Source organism: Eublepharis macularius, chromosome 5 (genome assembly GCF_028583425.1).
Source record: "Eublepharis macularius isolate TG4126 chromosome 5, MPM_Emac_v1.0, whole genome shotgun sequence".
In the NCBI taxonomy this organism is placed as follows: Eukaryota; Metazoa; Chordata; class Lepidosauria; order Squamata; family Eublepharidae; genus Eublepharis; species Eublepharis macularius.
The window spans coordinates 103,488,660-103,515,677 of record NC_072794.1 but is presented as its reverse complement, the minus strand read 5'-3'; the positions used below and the strand labels follow the sequence as shown (position 1 = coordinate 103,515,677).

The 27,018-nt window shown below is 43.4% G+C and overlaps 1 protein-coding gene across 1 annotated transcript in view; it reads left to right on the top strand.

Moving 5' to 3' along the window:
• CPNE5 (copine 5) overlaps positions 1-27,018 on the top strand; it is a 222,879-nt gene that overhangs the window by 100,176 nt on the left and 95,685 nt on the right. The window contains exons 7-8 of the mRNA XM_054981740.1: positions 15,917-15,976; positions 19,289-19,352. Coding sequence (XP_054837715.1) covers positions 15,917-15,976; positions 19,289-19,352 — 124 coding nt within the window. The remainder of the gene's footprint in view (positions 1-15,916; positions 15,977-19,288; positions 19,353-27,018) is intronic.

Sequence of the window (27,018 nt, the reverse complement as noted above, 5' to 3'; positions counted from 1 at the left end):
AATTGTTATATTTAATGTTTTTAAATGTTTTTAAATGAATTATTTAATGTTTTTAAATGTTTTTAAACATGTTTGTATTGTTATCCGCCCTGAGCCTGCGAAAGCGGGGAGGGCGGAATATAAATATAATAAATTAAATTAAAATTAAATTAATGATCATCATACTGTTTGAAGGACTTATATTCATGTGAGTTAGACTCTCTTGTACTGAAAAACCTAGAAATGATAGTAAACGGATGGAATGGCCTAGTTACATAACTTTTTCAACTGGGGTTTGCCAACATCCAAGTGGGGCCTGGAGATCTGGAATTACAAATGATTTAAGGGCTACAGAGATCAGTTCACCTGGAGCAAATGACTTCTTGGGAGGATGGATTCTACAGCATTATACTATGCTGAGATCCCTCCTCTCCCCAAATTCCACCTTCCCCAGCCTCCACCTTCTAGGATTTTCCCAACCCAGAGTTGGCAATCCTAATTGCAGCCCGTTTTCAGCTATATTTTGGTTGGGCTGATCATGGGCTAAGCTGCTCAATGCCACACAGTGGAAGCTTGGACTTTCGCAATTGCAACGCTTTAAGTGGTTGCAGTCAGGTGACAAATGCTGATATGAGTTTGTATATTATCAGCATGGACAGAGCCCCCTCAGTCCCCCTGGTGGCAGACTGGAAGGCAAGATAGATAATTGTGACCTGTGAAGGCCATGGACCAAAAGGATTGTGTAGTGTAGTTGTCGTCGTCACAGCAGTGACTTGCAAATGCACACAACTTCATGAGAAGTGTAATACTGGAAATGACCTTCAGCTCCCCAAGGAGTGGAAGAAGAGCAAACCTCCCTCCCTCTCCTCCTGTGCAAATCACTTTGTGCCCATATTGGACAGATTGATTGCACCACAGACGGTACAGCCAACGAGAGAGCACATAGCATGCCAGCAACTGTGTACTGACTTAATGACAAACACAGAGGGGAATGAGAGATGTGCCTTTACATCAGCACAATATTTCCTCTGCTTGGCTCTCCAGGAGGTGTGAACAGGCCTTTTAAACACAGCTACAAAGCCTATGTTTTTTGTACATGTTCTTCCCCCCAGGAGCCAAGCGTATCGGAGACCAAAGAGGCAATTGCGGCAGTGCTGACACAGCGTTTGCCTTTTCATCTCCTAGGCTGTGATTTGGTGCTGAGAGTTTGGAGGAGGCTGAGAAAAACCTGCTCCTGGGAGAAAGCTGGACATAATTGGCCTCTATGTTTTGAACATCTGTTTTCACCCAGCAAAGCTGGGGAACTGCTTCAGTGATAGTGAAACACAGAATGAGAAACTTGGTATTAACCTCCAGCTCAACCCCTAGTAGTATATCCAGTAGCAGCTCAAGATATGGTGTATGAGACAGAAAATCCAATTTCTCCACCATAGGGGGGAAATCCAATAAAAATTCCATTTAAATTTAACTGAGTTCTATATTTTGCATTTAATCTTTATCAGTTCTCATTTGGCAGCTGCAACATACTTTCAGCTCATATGCGTGATGCTGTTTTACAGTAAGTCTGATCATTGGTCTATCAAGGCCAGCACTGTCTACTCTGTCAGTAGTTATTTTGCATTTAATTTGCATTTAAGTTATAGACCATTTTCAGAGTAAACAGACAGCAATATAAGAGAGACTTGGGTCTTAGTACTGAAGTTTCACTTAGGATGTTTCCATATCAGGCTTTCACTTGCTCCTTGTCTGGTGTTTTCATACCATATGGAAAATTCTGAAGATATTCCTAAAAATGGGGTTAACTACATCATATGGAAGACTCCTGCACTGACTTGGCTGCCAACTTGCCATGTGGGATGAGTTTGCTGGAACTCTGCAATCTTTTTCTTATGATTGGCCACTTGCTCTAATTGGCTTCTTTCACAGCTGAGATGTATTTCTGCAGCAAAGCTATGAGACATCTGGGTAGCAGGAATAGCATTCAAGGGAGGTTTTCTGACCTTTCCAGAGAGAATTGCCTCTCTCTAGGGTACTAATTCCAATATCACTTGCTAGCAAAATAACTTTGAAGGCAGCAGACTTCTTAAGCATGGTTGCTATGTTAATTCATTAAAGGTGTTTTTTTCTGCTCTAATTCACAAGCTGAGTACCCTTTTTAACTTAAAATTAGGGATGGGAGGGGGGAATGGTGTTCTCTCACTCTCACAAACACACAACATTCAGTATAATTTCCTTGCACAGCAGTCCTTGACACTGGAGTCTCAATTTCCATTATATAAAGAAATTCTTCACAGATCTCAATTGTGTGGCTTAGTCAAGGGGTCAATTTCTGCCATGCAAAGAAAATGAGTCCCTTTGTTCTGAGTGCAAGTTGAAGGTGCCAGGCACTTTTCAAGGGGCAAGAACAGCACACCTGAGGTAACTGGAGCATCCTATTGGATAATCAGTTCAAGTCTTTGATCTAATTCCCCTGTTAGCTTCATCATGAAGGAATGCATAGAGTCAAGCTTTCTGGTCCATTTAGAAAGCCGGAAGACAGGAGGGTGTTTCAGCTAACTGGGGTGGGAGGCAGATAGTAATTGCCACTTTCAGTGGAGGAAGTCAGTGTCAGAAATGGTTCAAAATCACAGTTTGTTGTCCCGGGACAGAGAAGAAAGGTAGTATCTGCTTGGAATAAGGGAAGTGTGCCTACTTCTGAGAATGGCATATATGAATGGGCAGCTGAGGAGATGGCATTGAAGACACTTGGGGCCACTAGACTTCAGTCACTACTGGACAGGAGTGTGTTGGGGAAGCATAAAAACAAATTATCATTTTTAAAAACAAAACAAAACTGGAGATAGGCTCTGTGATATCAGAATTGCACCTAGTTGTCCTGAGAAATTTGTCCAGTAAGTTATTTCTGTTTGTTTCAATGGAAAACACATTTATGGGTGGGATGAAATTCTCAAGGATTCCATATCAAGGATTGTATCTGTTGCCCAAAGAAGCCTCCTTCTCAAATGACAAGCACATATAAGAAAGCTTCCCTGTTCTATAGGCAATTAGAATCCTCATTTAACCATGCCCCCTCGAAGGGCATCTATTACTTTTCCCTATAAAATCTGAATGTGTGTATAAAGGGAGCTAAATGCTGCCCAAACTTTCACATTATCTTGCTGTATATTGCTTAATTTAGCATTTTTCTCCCACTACTTTTCGCCCACTACTTAAAAAAACATCCCTGGACAAAAATGATGCAGCCAGTTATCACCCCATCTCTAATCCACCCTTCCTGGGAAAAGTGATTGAGAGAGCAGTAGCTGATTAACTCTGGGCCTTTCTAGATAACTCTTGTGCTCTGGACTCTTTTCAGTCTGGTTGCAGACCGGGCTGTGGGGTGGAGATGGCTCTAGTTGCTCCTTGTGGATTTATTTGCAGCCTTTGATTCAGTAGGCCATGCCATTCTGCTGAGGCAGAAGCAGGCAACAGGGAAGTGCCTTGGAGTGGTTTAAGTCATTAAGTTAAGGAACAGACTCAAAAAGCTGCTGTTGGAGACCAGGTACCTTCAGGGTGGGGATTATCTTGCAGGGTTGCACAAAGTGCAGTCTTATCCTCCATATTATTCCTCCTCTATGTAAAACTTTTTGGATAAATCATTTGTAGCTATGGAATTGGATGCCATCAATATGCTCTATATCTTACTGTCGAAATCACCTGTTGATACAGTAGAAATCCTAAGTCACTGACAGCTGTGGTCAAATGGCCAAAAGGAAACAAACTAAAGTTCCCCACCCAGGGCTTCAGTGCTTCTGTGTACAATTGTCTACGAGAACTCAGATCCTGAACTGATACTTGCCTGTTGCACAGAGAGGTGATCTGATTTTTCATCATTATTGATGATGATTGAGGTACAGAAGTGTGGTGCAATGGTTAGAGCCAGTTTGGTGGAGTGGTTAAGAGTGGCAGGACTCTAATCTGGAGAACCGGGTTTGATTCCCCACTCCTCTACTTGAAGCCAGCTGGGTGACCTTGGGTCAGTCACAGCTTCTAGGAGCTCTCTCAGTCCCACCCACCTCACAGGGTGATTGTTGTTTGTGGGGATAATGATAACATACTTTGTAAACTGCTCTGAGTGGGTGTTAAGTCATCCTGAAGGGCGGCATATAAATTGAATGTTGTTGTTGTTGTTGTTGTTGTTGTTGTTGTTGTTGTTGTTAGAGTATTGGACTAGGATCTGAAAGCTTGTGCAAGGAAGGCTTTTGCCTGTGTCCCTTATAGGACAAGTGGGTGATCTGCCTATGAGGTGATGGAAACCTTTGCCTCTGTCTTTACTTCTCCAATCTCCCCTGAATAACTGGCATCATGTTCGGGCAAAGCCTCTGCCCTTGACTAGCAGATATAGCCTAAGGCAACTAGATAGCTCATGCAAACACAGGACCCACATTTACACAGAATTAGAAAGCACCCCCCTCCCCAGCCATTATGGTAGTACAGTGATAGGTTGGAAGTGAAAATATTGCACACAGAAACACCAACTGGGACAATCTTGTTTGCCAGGAAGATGGTTGAATGACACCCCTGGCGGGCACATATCTCCAGAGTTCCTTTCCTCCCACTACCCAAGAAAATGTAGTCAGAAAGAAAGGTGCCAGAATAGTTGTCAAATCAGAAGGTTTCTAGCTGCTCCAAAATGTTGGAAATGTTTTTGTTTGCACCCAGAACATTTACTATATTTATGAATGAGCATGAATCTTGATTAGTAGATTTCTGACTGCACATCCCTAGTCATCATCACAACCACATCTCCCACGTGCTCAACCAAGCAGGCAGTGTGAATGATGAGATATCAAAGGCCTGTCCCTGGAGCTGCTCTCTTTATTTTCCAGGCCAGCCCAGCTTTGACATGCAGTGACCGGAAAGTACTCCTGATTTCCATGATGAGATATGGGAGGAATCCCTAGGCTGTTGCCATCTATACTCTCTTTTAGAATGCAGACAGCATTCGATGCATTTCCTTGTTATGAAGGTAATGCATGAATCGGCCCTTAAATATTATGGTGATATGGGGAGTCATTTGATGGCATGTCAGCAGTTATTCTCTTGAGGCCTTTCTAAGTCTTTTGACCTGCTTCTCTTAACCACAGCTAAGTGCATGCATAATCCAGAGCCTTAGCACTGACATGGAAGAAAGTGGGACAAGAAGTTATGGTAACAATTATACCTTGTAAAACAAGGAGCTGAGAGCCATAGGGGCAATGCAACACTCCTGAAATGATGTGTGCTCTGTAAGCATCATATTAATTTTCTCAACAGTCTCCTGTCCATTCTGGGGCTTTATTTGTACATGGGCACAGAGCTGATGCTCAACAACCTTACTGCCTGTTGGAGATCATGAGGGGTTGGCTGGATCATGTATGTATCAGGAGTCACTGTTCTGCAGACTTACAAAGAAGCAAAGCTATCTAGCCCTCCTTGGAGTCATCTTGCCAGCATCCCTTTCAAAAGAAAGGTAGAAATAGCTACATGTAGGTAGGCCAACCATTCTTGCACAGAGTTCTTGTCTCCACCTCTTATTAAATTCCATCTTGTTAAACCTGTTTGCAGAGCTTTGTTAGTGCTTACCCTGCACTTTCCTTTGTCTGTCCAGAATTTTTTCCAGTTCTGGTCTATGCCTGTCTACCAGCCTTCATGTTTCAGGACATGATCCTCTGCCCTGGGCTTGGTTCTGCTGTAAGCATGATCTTGCTAATATGGATTCTGATGCTAGACATACAGTTTATGCCATAATTGGTCTCTTATGATATGTAAAAATGTGCAACAGTGTGAACAGAATTTATTTCCTCTCCAGACCCACTTTTGGCTCAGGGAGAGATAATCGCAGGGTCTATATTGATATCAGTTCCGGAGGCTGACAGGGCTGAGCCTTGCTAGTTGATGCCAGGTGCTGGATACATTTTTGTGCCTTTCAAGACAAATGGCATCAGGCAAATCTATGTCCTCTGACTTCCTAACCTGCTAATCAAGGTTGTTTCCAGTCAGTTGGCAGAAAGGTGGCCACTCTTCACTGTCAATAGTCGCACCTGGGGTGATCAGTCATCTCCTTTGCCATTTACCATTATTTTAACTGAATAGGAAGCAAAACCTGAACACGAGGCTGCTGTTTGATAGGCAGATGGCTTATCTGAACCTTGGCATATAAACCCTCCTGCTGGAGTGGGAATTGGCGTAGGCACAGTTACATGTGCAATAATAGAAATTCTTAGAATTTGACCAAAGAGTGATACTTTACCCTAGTAGTGCACAACTGATGTAAAAAACAGGAATAAAGAGCATGTGTGTATAATATGTGGAATCCTTTAAGTAAGGAGGGATATCAGACTGCATGATTAATGTCTTGAGCAGTGTCTCAGATTTTGCTATGGAAACATCCAGAAAGAAAGGGATATTAATGATTGAGTTTCCTGCCTCTCAATCTCCTAGGCAAGACATGCAAATTACCACGTTTGTCTGCCTGCCTGCCATTTAGCCATCCATCCGTTCATCCATTTTTATCCTAATCCTCCCTGAAGGAGTTCAGAACAGTATACATGGTAGTCACATGTACTGAGAGAGAGCGATTGGTCTAAGGTCACCCAGTGAGCTTAATGTCAACGTAGGCTGCAACAGGCTCACAGGAACTTTTAACCTGCCCCCGAACCTGGGAAAAGGGACCCACCAAGCTGCAGTATAGACCAGCAGGCTGACAGTCCAGAAAAACTGTTAAACAGCTCAAGAACAGAGCACCATTGAACGCAATGGAGTAGGAAGAAGGCCACATCTGCCTTTCTACCCACTTTTGAGGATCCTTGTTTGACTTTGGCTCTTCCTCTTTCCATTGCTGGCAAAAACACTCCAGTCCTTTTCCTCGAAGATGATTGATAGTTGAAACTTGGCATACAATAACTCAAGACCAATAGCTCAGTGGCAGTGCATGCAAGAAGTGCCAGGTTTGACTCTTGTCTTCTCCAGTTGAAAGGATCAGGTAGTAGGAATGTAAAAGACCTCTGCCTGAGACCCTGGAGAGCTGCTGCCAGTGAGTGCTTCTGGCTTTGCTAAACCAATGACCTGCTCGGTATAAGGCAGCTTTCTGTGTGTGTTTATGTGTGTGCTGGGCTTTTTTTGAGGGGGAACGCTCCAGAACACCGTTCCAGCAGCTCTAGAATCTGCTCACATGAGGGCTGTGGGGGGCTGTGTGTGTGTGTGCGTGCGTGCTGCTTTGAGTTCATTCTGCTTTCCTTTCATGGGGTAGGTGGGGCTCTGTGTGTGTGTGTTGCTTTCATTCTTTTGTTGACTGAAGTTATATGCCAATAAAGGCTAACTTGACTTGACTTGACTTGACTGAAGTTGACATTGTTATGGTTCCCACAGCTTTTGAATGCAGATTGGTTCTGTGTTAGTTAAATATATCAGTTATGATTATTTGTATTAGTTAAAATATCAGTTATGGTTATTCCAGTTTTATGCTAGGAATGGATAGCTGTGTCCAAGTCACAGAAGGCTTTCATCAACATATTCATCAGCATATAGGTGTTCTTATGTCTCAATAGCTGTAACTCAAATGGTTCTCCCCACCCTCAGCTGATTAACATCACTGAAATTGCAGTGGACATATGGGTGTTAAGGAAGTTTTTATTAACACTGAGAGATCTCTGTCTTTTGGTGCTACACCTCTGAAGATGCCAGCCACAGCTGCTGGCGAAACGTCAGGAACTACAATGCCAAGACCATGGCAATACAGCCCGGAAAACCCACAACAACCATCATTTTATTAATATTGTTTGTCTGGGACATTGGGATATTTATGAGCATTTCACAGTGTCACAGCTTAGCCATTGGTAAGGTAGAGTTGGCAGGCAACAAACTAAGTATTTAGTGTGCCATTTTAAATTAAGTATAAATCTAATGCAGCTAAAGTTGAGTATCTAATTTTGAATTGCTCCAGTAAAGCAAAACCCTCCCTGAAAATTTGAAAATTCAATATTCATAAGATTAAGAATTTCAGACTCTGCGGAATTTTGAGAAAGAATTTTGGGATTTTTTTCCCTACGTCGGCAGAGGGAATCTGTTAGAAGTTAGATTTGTGATATGAGTTTTGGATTTTTAGAGGCCCCCTCCTTCTTGTATTTTTTTAAAATATGATTCCAAAGAAATGAAATGTTTGGGAAAGGGAATGGAAGTTTTCACTTTTTGTAGAGTATACAGAAAGGAAACAAACCCTTTCTCATAATAGTGTAATTTTGCAAGCTTACTAACATTTATCTCATTGTAATACATTGTGCTGGGTTCTGGGAAGCAGCAAATAGAAGAGGAAAAAATCCACAGTGAATACAATACTAATTTACAAAATTACAAAACTGTATTCAGAGTGCAAAGGCTACAAAATTTCATCATTGTATTCAAATAAATAAATAACAATCTCTTGATGCAATTTTCAAGCACATACATCAACAATACAATAATCTTTTACATAATCATACAGGGCAAGTTGCAGTAGACACACACAATTCCCACAGTCTTTTTGGAATAGTTATAACAATTCTTTCCAGGGCTCCCCTCGGTAGGTTCTGGGAAGCGGCATCACTTCTGGGAAGCCGTGTCCCTTCCGGGAGTGACATCACTTCTGGAAGTGACATCATCACGTATTTCCGGGAGCGCACACACATGTGATAATAGAGAGTTCCACCACTTCTTTTCCTAGAAAAAAAGCTCTGTGTGTACATATGTTCAAAGTGTGTTGTAGCTGCCCAGTAAAAATTTGTGATGTCTGAGAACAAATGATTGATATTATCAAATTACTTTCATATCAAGATCTTGAGTAGCTCCCTTGTTTTTGTATAAGCCTACCTAAGAGGCCATTGGCAAATATGCTTTTTCAAGGTTATGTATAGCTTTTGGGTAGCTATGTAATCATAGCTGTAGTCTCCAAATAGACTTCCCAGAACTCCTCAAAATTGCTCATCCTCCTGCGCTTGGAACTGAGAAGAGAATAGGGATTGTCTTTGATCTTGTGCCATGTATTAGAGGTCCCACCTCTCTCCAGGTTTGGGATGGTATTTGGTTTGGGATGGTATTTGGTTTGGGATGGTATAGCATTATGGTGACTACAAATTTTTGGCTAGCTATCAAAGGCAGCTCAAATCTGTGGGTCCCTCTGTCCCTGGTTGCACTGGAACACTTGGCAGTGCCCTTAATAATGTTAATATAATTATAAAATCCTACGATTTGTTTGTACTGTGGCACATGGCTGATGTTCAACTAGCCTTCCACACATTGCAGATCACCTGTGTTGTTTCAGAATATGGGTGATAAGCAAACTGGCTGTATATCAGCATGTATACCGTTTTGCTGTTGCACAAATCCATATGTACTTATGCATAAATAGTAAAAAATGTGGAGCCACAGGGTCCACTGTATAACAGTCCTCATCTGTTATGAATCTTTTCATTGACCACAGATCCTGTGAAAGATACCATGGGTCCCAAACATCTTGTAGGTGTCCTGGCTAGAAAACATAGAGGAAGAGGGCAGCTGAAGGAATGGGTGAGGCCTCAGACTAGGAACAAAAAGGAGGACTGACCCAGCAAGAAGAAACCAACTGGGCTCCCTCTCCTTTCATCTGGCTGATAGAAAGGAGAAGTTCTCAGGCTAACTCAATGAGATATTCATTTATTTGTGGGGTGCCAATTGTTCTTTTATCCTTCCTCATGCCAGTGAACAACACGATAGTCATGTGGCCTTGCAGGGTGAAGAGAAAGGGAATCTCATACTGACTTCTGTCAAAATGTACTGATTATAAATGTCATAACTTTCCAGATGCGTCTCCCAGCTCAAAGCAAGAGCCGAGCCAAGAATCAGACACAGTGAGAGAAACAAAGTGGACCTTTCAGAACATTTAGGGCAGGGGAGGGTCCTCAGGCAGGTTCTATAAATATTGTCAAGGAAACTGCATCAGTGAAGGAAGGGAATTAGTCACTGTCTCTGTAGCTATGGCCCCAAGCCAAGGCAGAGAGAGAAAGTTAGAAGATGTTACTGTTCCTAGCAGCAAGGAATAGAGCGACAGAAAAGCTCAAAGAGACTCCCTCTTCACAGCAATCTGTCTCCAACGTGCATATAAGCACAAAGTTGTTAAGTTGAATCCCAGAGCCAGGATAATACTTTTGATCATTGGCAAGCTTGCAGATTCCCTCATGATATTATCTTTTTAAACGTAAATTCTATTTGAGTGTGTATGTTGTTTTTAAAGGAGTGAGATCTGAAAGAAGCCAAGAAATGTACCCAGAAGTCACCCTATCCCAAACACAGACCTGTGTCTGCAGTTTATGGGATTTATTATTGATCTAGCAAAGAAATGTATCTGCTAGTCACATCTTATCTAAGTGCTTTTTTCATCAAGTGGTTGATTTGGCTTTTCAGGTGCCTACAGTTGCTCAACTGTGGGAATTATCTAGAATCTTTTGTCCTTATATGACCACGAGGAGTGGATTCTAACTAGTATATTTTTACCTTTTTCATCTTCCTCCAAGTTGCTCAGAGTGACATACATGGTTTGCCTCTCCCATTTTTAACTCATATCAACCCTGAGGTAGGTTAGGCTGAGAGACAGTGACTTGCTCAAGGTCATCTGATGAGCTTCATGGACAAGCAGGGATTTAAAGCCAGGTTTCTCAGATACTAATCCCACACTTTAACTACTACACTTGCTGTCACATGATTCCCATATTGCCAATATCTCAGTGACTTGCACTGAACTTTTGAACAGCCTTCTATGAAAAGTGTCATGTTTGAAATGATGCAAGATGGTATGGAAATTCTATATTTGGTATTTCATTTCTTTTTTTTAAATCAATACATCTTTATTAAAAATTATAACAATAAACTATTAAACTATATACAATCATGAATTTGCAGTCATACAAGAAGTTAATACTAAAATCCGTTAATAAATACATACATAAAAATTAATAAACACATAACATGTCATAATAAGTAACAATTGAGTGCATTTTAAAGCAGTTTAGAAGGTTATATCTGAACATATATCTGAACAAATATAAGGAGAAAGTACTTTTAAATTCTAACATATTAAATTGGGTATTTCATTTCTGAAGGCAGTTTTGTATTTGCAAGCAATTGCTTAATGTAGCAATGAATGAATGATTGTGTGTGTATAAGCTCAACCTGATGTTGGGTTGAGGCTTGCATTGTTTCAGCAGTCCATGCTTTGGTACCTGATATATCATCACATTCCCAAGCTTTTGTTATGTTACCATTTTTAAAAATTATTTATTTTGATTTTGCTCACTACTGCCTTCACTTGTTTCTGTTTTTCTGTTGTTTTTAATGGGAAACACATACAGTAACTTCTTTGTTTACCCTATGATTGCCTGTAATTTTCAGGAATTGAACCCGTCACCCAAGGGATCCTGCCTTCCAAAGTTCTGGCAGATAGAAAAAAAGATGTCCAGTTACTAGACAATTAAAGTTCCCACTGGCAGAGTGGCAGAGGCAGACATTTGGCAGCCACAGAAGGCAAGCAGTAACTTAGTGGGTACTGCATGAGTTTTGGTATCCCAATTAAGATTGCTATATGGTGGGAATGGAGGCTTGCATTTAACACCTCAAGAAAGCAGGCCAAGTTACAGTGGGGGCAGAGAACCTAGAAGATACAGTGGTTAAGGAGGCAGTCTTGCTGGCATCCTGGACAGTATGCCACTTCACAGACTATTTATTTATTTTATTTATGCCCTGCCTTTCTTTTCAGCTGGGACCCAAAGCAATTTACATCTCTCTTCTAGTAGATTAGGCTGAAAATGTGCGATTAGCCCAAGATCATTCAGCAAACTTCCATGGCAGACTAGGGATTTGAACCTGGATCTCCCAGATCCTAGTTTTACACTCTAACCACTATACTACATCCACTCTCTTACATGCATAGCTTGGGAAGGCAGCAGAAGAAGATGAACAAGAACCCCACAGGCAAGAGCTTTCAGATGCAGTAGTGGCAGCCCCAAGTCTGAGCCCGCCCCAGCACAAGTAGCTGGGGAGTGGGGGTGCGGTAGATTACTTCAGGAGAAGAGGGAATCAGCAGCACTCCCACTAGTAGCAAAAGCTCCACAGGGACTTCCAGAAGCAGAATTAGCATCCCAGAAGCACTGCAGCTACCCCAGGGCTGGCATCAGCACATGATGATGTAGGGCATCTGCCAGAGCCCATGGCTTATGGTGGGGTCCATTGCTGCTGACTCCCTAATCGCACATCTCTTCTGATGCTTGCACTCAACCCTTCCATTGCCTGCTTGTGAGTACATTGTCACCTCTGCTCCCAGCCCCATATGCTGCCTAGTGCTGCTGAAGAAGGGCATGTTGGTAGTGCACAAAGCATCAGTATTCCTGGTTAGAGATGGGCACCAACTGAAATACGAACCAAAATTCGTCATAAATCTGGCCGGTTCGTAGTTCAGGAATCAGCGGTTCGTCACAGCCCATTTCTGATGAACCTGGCGAACTTTAGGCTGGTTCGTTTGGTCCATTTTCGGTTCATCACTGCAGACAGCCTGGTGCTGACCAATCAGTTTCCTAGGCAACCAGAGATGAGCTTTCTGCAGTAGAGGTATGCACCTGGCCGCTTTTCAGCTGATGGGAGAGGGATCCCCCATGAGCTAAAAAAAGCACCAGCGTTTGAAAGGAGCAACAGTTCTCTTGCATGCGAGAAAAGTGTTGCTACTTACAAATGCCGGCTGGAACTTTAAAGCGTTTCAGTATCTGTTCTGCTTCCCATGTTTGCAGAAGTTTGCTTATTCCCTGCTGGCTTTAAAAGCTAGAAAGGGGCTAAATGGTTTTCCCTTCCTCCTTTGGGGTATGCACACTCTCTCTCTCTTTTTTTTAAGGCAAGAAAATGTAGCAATGTTGTAACATCGTAGCATTGCAACATTGTAACATTACTGCATTTTCCTCCTGGCTTTAAAAGCCAGGAAAGGATTAAATAGCTGCTCCCCGCCCCCGCCAGCATGTTTCAGGCTTTGCAAAGAGAAAAAAAATCAAGCGTTTTGAATTGCCCTTTGGAAACAAAGTGGCAGGGAAGCAGCAGCAGCTTCTCTGCCACTTTGTTTCCAAAGGGCTGTGCAAAATGTTTGGTTTTTTTCTCTTTGCAAATCCTGAAACATGTCTTGGAGGGAGGGAAAAGCAGCTATTTAATCCTTTCCTGGCTTTTAAAGCCAGGAGGAAAGTGCAGTAATGTTACAGTGTTGCAATGTTACCATGTTACAACGTTGCTACACTTTCTTGCCTTTGGGGGGAAAAAAGAGAGGTGTGCATACCCCATAGGAGGAAGGGAAAACCAGCCATTTAGCCCTTTCCTGGCTTTTAAAGCCAGCAGGGAATAAGCAAACTTCTGCAAACATGGGAAGCAGGACAGCCGGCAGCTTTTTTCAGCTGATGAGGATTCCCCTCCCATCAGCTGAAAAGCAGCTGGCATTTAAAAGGGGGAAACCTGTTGCTCACACCCCTATTCTGCAGACCTTCTGCTGCCCCAGAAGTGACATTTTCATGAACCACATGAACCGGTTTGGGGAACGGGGCAAGTTCGTGAAAGTTTGTGATACATGAAACTGTACAAACCTTGAATCTCCCAGTTCATTTTTTTTCAGTTCGTGCCCATGTTTATTCCTGGTGGCTGTGGCACCACCCAGCACCATCGGGGCACATGGACTAAAATGCCAGAAAGGATTCTTCCTTTAGCTTTCAGGGAAAGCCTCTCTGACCTGCCTGTTTTGGCTTGCCCAGTGAGTGGGGAAAGGGAGATAATAAAAAATCCTGGCGCATGGAGGAGGGTCTCTTTGGCTGATTTGAGCTGGAAGCTGAAGGGGCTCAGACAACTGGCTCCAGCAGGCGGAGGCCATTGGCCATGTGGAGGCTGGAGGACTGAAAGGCATGGAAACTTCATAAGTGGGAACTTTCTAAGTTAAAGAGCCTGTCTTAACAGAACATCTAATTTAGTCATGTTAGAGGAAGAGACAGAAGAATCGCATTTTTATACATTTCTTTTCGGATCCTTTGTTCAAATCCGTTGCTGTGCTCAGAGGATTTCCCTTCTCTTTTTAAATAAATGTGTGTGTATGTGTGTGTGTTTTTAAATCCTAAATGTTGGTAGCTGTTCTCTATACCACATAGACTTCCACTGCTCAACCCCACTATCTAAAATGGGCAATACAGGAAGGGGATGGTCTGTTTGCAGTATGCTGATCCCCCAGTGGTGCACTAGTGCAACAAAGAGCCCCTGAAGTAAGAAGGCACTGGGTAGCAAGAGACTGAGGCAGGGCCTCAGAGGGGCAAGCATACATAAGGGAACAGGGAGCCTTGGCCAAGTGTGGCAGCAGGTACAAGAAAGAAGGAGTGAAAAGCCCTCTGAGGGTTGGGGCCAGCACTGGATGATTGGCATGTGCCAGGCACAGTTTTGGACTGCCACTGGTTAACTGCAGACACCTCCAGGGGCAAGAAAGGGCAGTGCTCACAGGTCAGTGGCGCTATTCTGCAATGGGGGGTGGGGGAATTGAGCACACTCTACCCAGAGCCTTGCAAAACCTGGAACTGTCCCTGGGCTACCCCATGGCTGCTGGTTGAATGCAGGACAGACTATGTGGGAGGTGCAGACTTCCTTATGGCCAGAAGTTGGGAGAAGAGCCACAGTGCAACTCCTCTTCTTACTCCATGCATTAATCTTTTCTTTCTCTTAGTGGTTACATAAAGTCTGTCTGGCTTACTCTCTATTTATGTTACTATGTGTTAATATTATACATTATTGAGAAAGTATTGCTGGGTGGGAGCAACAAAATGGTTGATTTTGTCCTCTTCCCAACCTGCAGCACTACCTAATGTTGGGGGAGGGATCCAAGTAAAATATTTGCCTCAGTGCTCTTTGTGCCTTTGGTATAACTTAGTACTAACTAGTACTAAGGGAAAGGGATGGTGGAGGAGTCTCACTTTACCTAAATAGTAATTGTGTCAGTGAACCAGTGTGGTGTAGTTGATAGAGTGTTGGACTAGGATTTGGGAAAACCCGGCTGTGCCATGGAAGCTTGCTGGGTGACCTTGAGCTAGTCACACTCTCTCCGCTTAACCTACATCACTGGGTTTGTTGTGAGGATAAAATGGAAGATGCATGCCAGTTTAGTTCCCCACTGGGGAGAAAAGTGAGGTATAAAAGTAAATACATATTAAATAAACAAACAAACAAATAAAACATTCTAGGTAGTTTTCACACTCCTTAACATGGTGCAAAACTCCTGGAATGAGGGTGTCTTCATGGTGCAATTTTTGATGTCACTCCATCATGATTCCGTTTTCGTGGCGCAGTGATGTCAGAAATCGCACCATGATGACACCCTCATTCCAGGAGTTTTGCACCATGTTAAGGAGTGTGAAAACAGCTGAAGTAAAACACTATCAAGCATAATACCTTAGGGAAATAGGAGCCACAGCTTATATAGAAGTAAGAGAACTCTCACCAACAGTGCAAACCTAAACCAAGTTACACCTTTCTAAACCATAGACTTAGAAAGGTCTCTCTCTCTCTGAATTCTAAACCAGACAGCCAGGTTCCAGAATAATAAAGATAAACCTGTATTAATAAATATTAACAAATGTAATCCAATTTCCTATTTATTTTTGTTATAATAGTGACAATAACAAATGGTACATTTCTGTTGTTTTTCTTCATTCATTAATAAATGAATGCATATTCCTGGCCTGGATGGAAAATCAGAGCCAGCTAATGCTTTGGTCGTGCATTGGTTGGGAATAAGCAGAAAATGTTGCAGGGAGCTCTGAGAAGAGGATCAACTTTCCTAAAACCATAAAATAACGCTAGTGTGTTATCAGTTGGAATCTGAGTTCTAGCTTTTCTTTCTCTTCTTCTTCAGGATGGGAGCATTTACATTACATTCCAGAACTGGGAAGCCCATGCCGTCCGTCTCCAATGGGTAAGTCATGCTGATGTCTCCTCCTCGAGGAGCCACCCTGATATTTCATACTGTAGATTACTTAGAAGCATGCATCAAGGAATGAAGAGCTGGTGGGAGGAGAAAAGGTCCTAACTGTGAAATCATAAAAAGAGTTACTCCGGTCTAAACCCATTGATTTCAATGGGCTTAGACTGAAGTTACTCTGCTTAGGATTGCACTGTAAGTCTCACATTAACCTGGCATATTTCACCCTCTGAGTGTTGTAAATTGGGCACTGCATAAAACTAACATAATTTGCACAAGGAATGCAAAAGGTGCTAAAAGCTGGCACATCAGCTTAAAAAAAAAAGTCAGCATGTGAAGCTCTGAATCTGGCAATAATGCTAATCCTGAACTGGACTGGTTCTTTCACAAAGCAGATGGCATTCCACATTTATGTCTAGGAGATCACATCTAATGGAATCTTAGCACAGAATTTCTTTAGAGTTGTTGAGCTCATCACAGTCCCAACGTTATTTCTATTGAGGTTACATAAAATAAGAGACTAGCCTGTTGTTTTAGTTGTTTCTGTTGCTCTTGTAAGTGTCCACAATTCTTGGACCTTTTAACAACCTAGCAAGAAGAACTGGAAAGAAAACACAGATACCTCTCCTTGTGCTTCCTGTGTCATGTCCAAAGTAGGTAGTGGTGTATCTGTTTTGATTGTTCCATGGAAAGTACAAGACAAGGCAGTCATTCTTCCTTGTTATATAACATCCAAAGCCAACCATAGGTGCAGAGACTAGTGTGCCATAGTTGAGAGTTAAACATGGGACTTTGTCTATAAATGCAACACGACATGCAGCATATTGCTTCTTATTGTGCTTTTACTGCTGCTCAGTCTTAGGGTCATGCAAATCAGGAATTTGACTGTGAGGAGACAGCATATTCAGATGAATAGGAGGCTTGAATAAATGAGGGGTCTAATGTGCAAGAGGGGTACCAGGTACAAACTTCAGGTGATACTAACTGCCTCTCTTTCCAACTTGACCTTGTGGAACTATTCCTAAGATTTCATATCACAGTGACTCTGAAGCTAGATTTCCTTCCTCAACATGCATCCACAAGGTATAAGGACCTCTGTTCCAAAGGAGAAATTCTAGCAGCATCCTCTGTAGTTGTCACATGTGGAGAACCCATGCATGTTTTCTCCCAGTGCAAAATTACCCAGGTGGGCCCATTTTTTGCCTAATTTGTTCCTCTGTTTTCTTCTTGTTTGTTACATAATTGTAAACCTGCACACATTTGTCTCAGTACCAAGCCTGAGTGCACAATTTCACTGCAAATCGAAACAGATTTCTCTTTTAATATGATTAGCTTAGAAAGATAATACTGCTAGCAAACTTCTGTTCATCTTTCCTGAGGGAGCCTGGTCAGCCCAGCATGACCTCAAATATACAGGCACAAAGGGGGGCGGAGAAGAAGTAAAGGTGAATGGGATATCGGGCATATAGTAAACAGGCAGCTTAGAAGCAGTATCAATTATAACTGTGAGAAAGATAACTCGGATATGTAGAAACAGCCAGGCCACTTCACTCAAGTATTCTACATGCAACTGTACATCTTTGGAACAAAAGGTTCAATGGCATTGGCAGATATGTTCTCTGAATTTATTGTCACCACCTCCAAGTACAACTTAGTGTCTCACACCAAATGTTTCTTGTACGGGTTGAATTGTGGTGTTCAAAATCACAGCTTGTACTCATGACAAATGATTCCAAATGATTCATTGGCAAGAGGCATAGTTGTGCAAATTGGCTCATAGACCTTCTCAGTTCCTGGGGCAACTGCCTGAGGAGAATAGGCTCAAATGCCTGGGCAAAATGAAGGAGGGCAGAAGTTTTTCTCCATTCATGTTTTGTTCCTAATTTGTTGTTGTTGTTGTTCAGTGTTTAGGATTGCAAACTTCAGGTTGAAAAATTCCTGGAGATCTGGGGATCCGTGGGAGGGTGGAGTTGGAGGAGGGAAGAGGCTTCAACAAGGTATAACGTCATAAAGTCCACCCTCCAAAGTAGCCGTTTCCTCCCGGGGAACTGATCTCTATCATCGGGCGATCAGGTCATTCCAGGAAATTTCCAGGCCCCACATGGAGGTTGGCAACCTTATCACTGTTAGCTGACTTTGTACATGAGCCTAAACCTTTTTCTAGACAAGTGAAATCTTAATCAAGCCAATTCGCTTAATGTAGCAAATGGATCTTTGTAATTTAGACTTCTGGCCTGGAAAAGGTCAATCAGTCACTTTCTGCTTCACCCTTAACTTCCAGTGCCAATGAACAAATTGAGCTGTCATTCAGCCTGTAGGACAGACTTATTCTGAGAGATAATTGCCCAGTAGGGTCTCCTGTGCTCATGGCACTGAATGGATGGAATGGTAATGTATCAAAAAGCTGGCCAAAATTGTTCCAGTAAAAATTCTGACATTTAAAAAATGTTTGTTTTAAGACTTTGCTCCATGGTGAGCTCTGCCTTCCAATGTGCACTGAAAATAAATGTCAATTTGTTTTAAACTGTACAAGTACAATTAACAGCACAATTCGGCTGAAATCTGCATTCTTCCATACTCCCAAAAGCTCCTTCTTCGTTGAGCTACCTGCAAAAATGTGTAAGTGGCTGGGTGGCTGATCAGTAAAGCTTTATTAGGCACAACTCTCACAGTACTGCTTTTTCACAACTACATCCATTTCTGAAGAGCTCCTGTACATGGATAAATACCAGAGTGAACAACGTGTTAGTTACAGAAGACTGTCTTTTGATGTGGGAAGTCAAGGGTCAGAGCCCCTGCCAAAGTATGGAGCTCACTGGGTTGCCTTGAGCTTGAGAGAGCCAGGCTTTTTCAGCCAAACTCCTTCATAGAGTTGTAATGAGGTGAAAATGCCACTATGGCCACTTGGAGAAGAAACAGGTTGCAACTGTAACAAAATAAATACAGGGCTTTTTTTCAGCGGGAACACGGTGGAACGGAGTTCCGGAACCTCTTGAAAATGGTCACATGGCCGGTGGCCCCGCCCTCTGATCTCCAGATAAAGGAGAGTTTAGATTGCCCTCCGCACCACTCAGCGGCGTGGAGGGCAATCTAAACTCCCCTCTGTCTGGAGATCAGGGGGCGGGGCCACCGGCCATGTGGCCATTTTCTCCGAGGGCAACCCACTGAGTTCCACGATCTCTTTTCCCAGAAAAAAAGCCCTGAATAAATAATACATACAATATTGGTTGTAATGTGTATGGGCTACTGTCAAGCTGTGTCTTCACTTCCTGCCCAGATGCTGAGCTGTTCCCTTTTCTCATGCAGGGGGATTCCAGGGAAGAAGTGTGGCACCATCATCCTGTCTGCTGAGGAAATGGGTAACTGCAGAGTGAGTAATTCTCTGCCATGTAAGCTTCTAGTCATCTCATTGCTCCTGACAAGTGTGTCTGAAGAGCAAAGAAGGCTTCCATCTGCTATGGGGAGTACAGAGTATTATAATGTTTGAGTCCTTCATACCTCAATGCCAAATAGTAGTGCACGATTTTTTTTGTGGAACATGAAATGTGATTCGTATCAGGTTCTGTGTTGGACCACAGGCAATGCACATGCCCATGTAAGCATTCCCACACTACTACTATCTAAAGTAAATGTGATTACTGGGTGCACTGTCCATATGCACACAGCATTAACATGCTGGAGTTCTCTGAATCAGATGGACATAATTGTGGCATGATAATGCTATATTTAAATAGGTTGATATAGCTAGTAAGAGAGTTGAAATGAGGTGATGGTCACATGGAACTCTCACACAGTGTGTCACCCATGGACAGTGTTATGTTTACATTGGTCCTCAGTGCAGACCTCTGAACCACAAAATGGAACTGTGTGTTTTAGTAATTGAATGAACATATGCCCAAAGAAGAGAACAGAATAATAGTAATATAGAGTTGTACAGCTCTAGGCAGCCAGAAAATTTTGATCTCTTATTGTTCCTGGAGAGATGGTACTCCAATGGTACTCCTGGAGAGTAGAGTTCCTGGAGAGATGGTACTCAGCATCCATTGCAGTTTACAGCCAAGCACATCTCTCAGCTGCTGTAAGAGTTAGAATTGAGATTAGCACTATTGTCACATATGGCTAAAATATGATTATTGAAAGCTAGGACTTAAAATGTCTAAGTTTCAACCAAAGGCCAAAGAAGGACAACAATCAATAGCTAATAAATATGTGAACATGTTGCCTGTGCAGAGAGGTGCGTATAGATTGTGTGCCTAAATTGGAAAAAACCTGGTATCCAGGTAGAGGTAGATGAGTTGCAGAACATGTATGTCTGTGCATAGGGTTGTGTGGATTCCTAGGGTGGCTTCAAATGTGTTTCATCAGGTTTGTTTGTCCCTCTTGGTGATACAACTAGTAAGCTCTCCATTATGTAGGCTTGTTCAGTATAAATATCAAGAAAAATCACCCTTCTTACATTTTTTTGCTTTCTTGTTAGCTGTGTCTGCTTCCATGGATGCAACCATATACCTGATTATGTGGTACTAGCATTGTGTTATAATAAAATAAGCCCAGCAATTATGGCAAAAGACACATCCAAAGCTTTGTGTAGATAAAACAATGCATCTTCATGCTTAAACAAGCTAGCTACACTAGAATGTGTTACGGATCACTCATCCATTAGACTCCTAGCCTAACTTCAGCATGTATCTGCAATCTCTGGTCCACTAGTATCCATATCTGAAAAGTCCTTCATCTGAGTTCTCTTTCTTGGCTCTAAAAAAGTGCCAGTGAACATCATCTAGACATCTTCTATTTTATTTTATTTTTTATTTATTTATGACTTTTATAGTCCACCTTTCTTACTGAGACTGAAGGCAGATTATACAATGTGAGATTAGTACTGTCAGTTTCAAGGACATTTCCATAAGCAATGCTATACAGTAAATAAACACAAGTTTACAAAGACACAGCATTAGTAAGAATCCAATACAGACTTGAAAAATGCTGAAACAGAGCATAAGAAATTATATGGCTGACATTAGACAACATGAAGCACAGACAGCTCATAGCAGCACATATTCAAAGCAACAGATAGTATGTAAGGCAACATAGTAGTGAAGTCTATAGTCCCCAACTCTTTAGCAAAGCATCTGAGACCCCCCCCTCTCTACAATACAGCCTTCCTATCTGAGTAAAAAGCCTTTTTGAATAATTCAGTTTTGCATCTTTTGTGGAAAACCAGGAGGGTGGGAACTCTCTTCACCTTCTCAGGCAGGCTGTTCCTCAGGATAGGGGCCACCACAGAGAAAGCCCAGGTATGTGCTACTGTTGATTTTGCTCATGTGCAGGGTAGCACCTGTGGGAGACCCTGTTCAGATGAGCAAAGTTGCTATGGAGGAACATAGGGATGGAGGCAGACCTATAGGTATGCCGGACCAAGGCCCACACCACCCACACCGCCGGCTGTGCTGCTGGACTGGGGCAGCTGGCTGGCTGCATGCTCCTGGACCTCTGGCAGCAATGTGGGCAGGCTAGGAGGCCGCCTGCACTGCCCATGCCACCAGCTGCTCTGAGGCAGGGGCAGGGGACGCAGTGCGTGATGACGTCACTTCCTAGAAGTGACATCATCACACGCTCAGCGCATGCGTCCCTGGTAACTGGGGTGCTGATGGACTTGGGTTGCCCCAGGGGCTGGCAACCCAAAATCCGGCCCTGACAGCTGGTGCCCAACTCTAAGCCCTTATAAGTGGCTGGAGACCATGATGTGGCCCTCTCTCCTGCTCTGCCACTCTTAATGGAACTCAGCTTTCAGGCTGATTTCAGAAGCATTGGCGATCTCTGCTGTAGAGACTACTAGGGCGAAAAAAACAGACTTCTTCTGGAGGAAAAGCCCATCATGACTGGAATTAGGCTTTCCTTACATTGTCAGTTTTGAACTTCGGGCCTGAGGGAGAGACAGAGGGGAGTTGATGTGGTAGACAGCTTTCAAATATTTGCCTGAGTGAATCCAGCAGTTTAAGTATTTGTTACTGGGGTTCAGAAACTCTTGGCTGCTGTGACCAGCCTGACGCTACCCTTGAATAGGACAATACAGCACAGTTGGTATACATATTTTAAGAGAAACACAGGCCTGTCTAGACACTGGGCAGGCAGACTCTTTCTTTCTCTTCCACATACAAAAATGAACACAAACAGTATCACAGTTTTTTTCTCAACTCCTCTCGCCCCCATTTCTGATGTCTGCATGAGAGGGAAAAACCAATTTCTCTCCTGCACAGACCAAAGTAATTTTCTTTTGCTACCACACACATACACGTGTCGGATTGCCGCAGTTAGGGAAAAAATGCATACACATCAATCCTTCCTTACTCACGCAGGCACTTGTGAGCTTGCTTGTATCCAGACGTCAAATTCTCAATACTAGAATATTATAGTTTCTTTCTCAATTGCTTTTACATGAATGCATGTGCATGTACACATACACATTACATTTGTATACCCTTTCGACTCAGGAGAGGCACTAACAGTGTAGGTGAGTGCCTGCCACGTCTGACTCTAATGTCCGCTTAGGATTTTCAAGATGCCACTTGAACGTATGCAAAGCAGTCTGCCATCTGTTGTGCTATAAAGAGAATTAACACTCATTTTGAACTAAAAGAACCGAGACAGAAGCAATTAACTCTGCATGAGCAGTTCTGCCGCCTGTGATGGAAGCTGGCTTAACTTTTCCCCTTCCAATGAGTGATGCTTGGGAATGGGCGGTAGGGCTTTAACTCTGCTTCCATACAGTGCCATTTTTTCTTGAATCATTGCTCACTGACTTGTCAACCACCCCAGTGAATTCATGCAGCATTGTGACATGGAACTGTTGCCATGACAAAACAGCCAGTTGTGATGATATCCACCCAGGGGGAGGAAAACATTGCAGCAGGATCCCCCCCTCTATGAGCCATGACATGTCTCGCCAGTGCTCATATTGATCTAGATCTTAGCAGTGCTTGTAAACATGAGAGAGAATACTGAGTGTTCCATGGCTTTGGGAATCTGGCAGCTATGCAGCTTCTCTGTTGGAGATCATTTATCTAGTTCCTTTCACCAGAGTTATCTGAGCACACCTTCAGTTTTTAGAAAGTATGTTCAGGAGGTTGTACCATGGAAGTGGCAGCCTGTCGTGTGACAAGCCCTGGCTCTTACAAGTGCTTCCAGATCAGGCCTGCTTCTTTGACCTGAGGAACATAAAGACTCCAGTGGCTGCCACAAACTGGCCTTGCTTTTGCCAGTGAGGCAATGTTTTGCCCACCCAACATTGCCTCTTAGTGATTCTTGGCCTTGCTACTTTCACTGACACAGCCAGCGCCAGTTGCTGACTAGACGTTATCTCCTTGGACTTCTCTACGTTGATAAGGAGAAGACAGCCATGAAAGGCTGCACAGCCCCTGGCATATAGGCAGATGTACAGCATGAGCACACTCCATGCTGTAAGCCAGCAATGGCTAATAATAGAGCATTGGTTCTTTTTAGAGAATGATGGGAGTGATGTGAGCATGCAGTCACTTCCTAAGAGGTGCTCCTTCCGAAGTAGTGATTTGCTTAGTGTTTTTGTCCTGACAGCACTGTTGACATTCACTACACCAAAAGGAGAACCTGTGAGATCTGGGGGTAAGGGGTAGCATGCCTTTGCACAGTTGCAGTAGATGCATCCCGTGTCGTGCTCTTACTTTGTGAATGGAGCAGAGCTACGCAGGACTGAAATGACATGTGAGCCTGTAGTGTACTGCTGCAGACTGAGCAGGGGGCCACTTCCCAAATCAGAGTCTTTAAGGAGCAGGATTACCTAGGATAGAAGCTGCACGAAAGAGTCAGTAAAGCAACTCTGTGGCTAAGCAAGGCTGCTCTCACTCAAGCACCCTTTCAGTATCTTCTGCTTGTCGTCATTCTTCTGTGCAGTCCCATATTGGGACTGTGTATACACAGGCCAGCCACAGAGAGATTTTTCTATCAAAATCTATTAAGTGGAGGGGGTGCTCACCCCTACTGTGTATGTGCAGTAGCATTCCCGCCAAAATGCGGTTACTAGGGCGAGCGCCCCCAGATTCCCTCAGTTCTTCTTTTACTGCTGTTGGGAGAAGTTCATTTCTAGTGTCATTCCACTTTACTCCAGCATGTCTCCGTTATCTTTGTTCAAAAAATGCCAACAGTGTGGGACAGAAATGACTCAAACCAACAAGCACAATCTTTGTTTTTTGCGTTTAGGTGAGGGGCATAATGTGTCCGGCTGTAAACTTTATCAGAGCTTTGCTCCAAAGGCTAGGAGTGACAGAGCCTCCTAGTGGCCCTGTGGGAGAAAGCGTTGTTGAGTCCAGTTTCTTCACTAAGAGCCAAGCTACAAGTGACGCCTGACACAGGTTGGACACTTGTCTGCTTCCCTCAAGTTTTGATGGGAAATGTAGGCATCCTGGTCTTGCAGCTGTAATGGAGAGCCAAGCTGTAAAACCAGGACGCCTACATTTCCCATCAAAACTTGAGGGAAGCAGACAAGTGTCCAACCTGTGTCAGGCATCACTTGTGGCTTGGCTCTGAGCCCGCACACACTGGCGTCACAGAAATCCGCCATGAAAGGGCAGCCACCTGTTTCAGAACCAGCGGCTTCGGTTTCATCAGAGCGCTCATCGGATCCAAAGAAGCGCCCTTCAGTGGTTCCAGGCAAGTCTCCGTTCCACAGCCAGTGATCCATTACTGAATCAGACTCCAGGCAGTAGGAAGAGGTGTTCCCGGTAGCCATGGCACACTGAAAGGGCTACTTCAGAACCCCCTGCAAAGAAATGCGAGGCTAAGACTAAGCACTGCAAACGCTCAACATCTCAGAGTGATGGGGCTCGATCATCTCCACCACTCATGATTCTGGAGGAGGAAATTATGGACTGGTTCCACACTCCTTCACCTCCGCATACTCCCTCTCCATTTGAAGGAGAGATGGACTTTCCACCAATGCAAGACGTGCCGGATCTGGTCTTGCCTATGCCAGATCTGTCTTCTGCCTTTGTTCCATTTCAACCAGCCTTTCTGGAACCGACCCCACAGCATTCACTGCCAACAACATGGCCGCAACAGCCTCAGCCCAGCATCGCCCAATTGCTTCCACCCTGGCACTCTGTTCTGGGAGTGGATAATATTACTAGTTGGCAGGATTTTGTGATCTGGTTGCAAGCCTCGGTTGGTGTCCCTCCTCCTCAACCATCTTCCTCAGTTTCTGCTACTCCAGGACACATACTGCCACTTTTCCTTCAGTTCCACCTTTTCTATCAGTCCCAACGAGACCCTTGGAACCAAGTCTTGTAGTTCCACCAACCAACATTCTGAGAGGATCAGTTCCACAATGTCGGTTCCATCAATCTTTGTCAGAATTTTCAGGCTCAGATGAAGAAGACGATAAAGCTTTGCAGTTTGATATTACCCCTGACTTGGCTTCAGACCCTTCTCCAGAGGAGAAGGTGGGTGATACTGGCTCGACATCACCTAATGATGACTATCATCTACTCTTAGAGCAGATGATTTGGATGGCCAGAGCTTTGGAGCTGGATATATCTACTTCTTCATCAAAACCCCAAAGCAAAGTCCTGCAAGGGTTATACTCTGGCTCTCCTGCAACAGTGGCTTTTCCACTGGTTGAAGACCTACTTGACACGTCACAAGCAGTTTGGCAGACACCATCCTCTGCTCCAGCAACTTCTCAGAAAATTGAGAAGTTTTACAAATTAAAGCAACAAGACTGTCCATATCTTTTCAATCATCCTTGCCCCTCCTCTCTGGTAGCCAAAGAGGTGCAGGTGCAATACTGGCATGATTCCCTCTCAGCCCCTGCGGATCATGAGGGCAGAAAGTTAGATGCCATGGGGCGTAAGGCCTATTCTTCCGCTTCCTTGAATTTTAGGATAGCGCATTACCAAACTATCATGGGTTCTTACAATATCTTCCTGTGGCAGTGAATGTCTAATTACATTCAGGATCTTCTAGATGAGAGACAATTCCGATTGAAGGCATTACAGGGTGAGGCCATAAAATTAGCAAAGCAACAGATGACAGTGAGGAAGGATGCCACCAATTGCTCTGTGCATTCTATGGCATCTGCGATCATGATGAGATGCCACGCATGGTTCCGATCCACTGCACTCCCACTTGACAAGAAGGCCAAAATTGAGCATTTACCTTTCAAAGGGTCCCTTCTCTTTTCTGAGAAGACTGATGAGTTGCTATCTCAGATGAAAAAGAACCCCCAAACTGCCGAGTCTCTTGGAGTCATTGCCCCCCAGCAATCTTTTCAGTCTAGAAGCCAGTTCCAGAGATCATAGCCTTATCAACAACCCTACCAGCAGTCCTACCAGCAGTGTCAAGGAAGGTACTCCTACCACTAATCATCTGGACAATGCCCATATACTCCATGTCTCAGCGCCATTCCTCAAAAAGGTCGTCAAGGCCAAGAGGGAAGCAGGATCAACCGCAATCGCCCAAGTCGACTGTCCAAGGACAGAGATCCTTGTTCTGACTAGAGCAGGAAGGGACTTCTGATTCTGCCCCATTTTTGGACAGGCTATGTCTGTATTCTGCTGTTTGGGAGTCTGTTATCAATGACTCTTGGGTTCTTTTAATTGTTGTAGTTGGATATAAGTTGTTGTTTACTGAAAAAAATCCAGTTTCTCTACCTCCTACAGCTTCACCTACCTGTTCTCTTAGTCTTCAAGTAAATGTTTGTGATTTGTTGAGGAAGGGTGCCATTTGCAAAGTTGATTTGCAAACATCTCCCTATGGTTTTTACTCCAGATATTTTCTGGTTGAAAAGAAGGATGGTGGTTCTAGACCAATCCTAGATTTGAGAGGTTTCAACAAGTTTATAAAGATGCAAACGTTCAGGATGCTTACTTTGACTAGGGTCATCCAGCTTTTAGAAGCAAATGTATGGTTTGCCATCATTGATTTAAAGGATTTGTACTTCCAAATTTCAATCCATTCAGATCATAGGAAGTACCTCTGTTTCATGTGCTTTTGAGTACACAGTC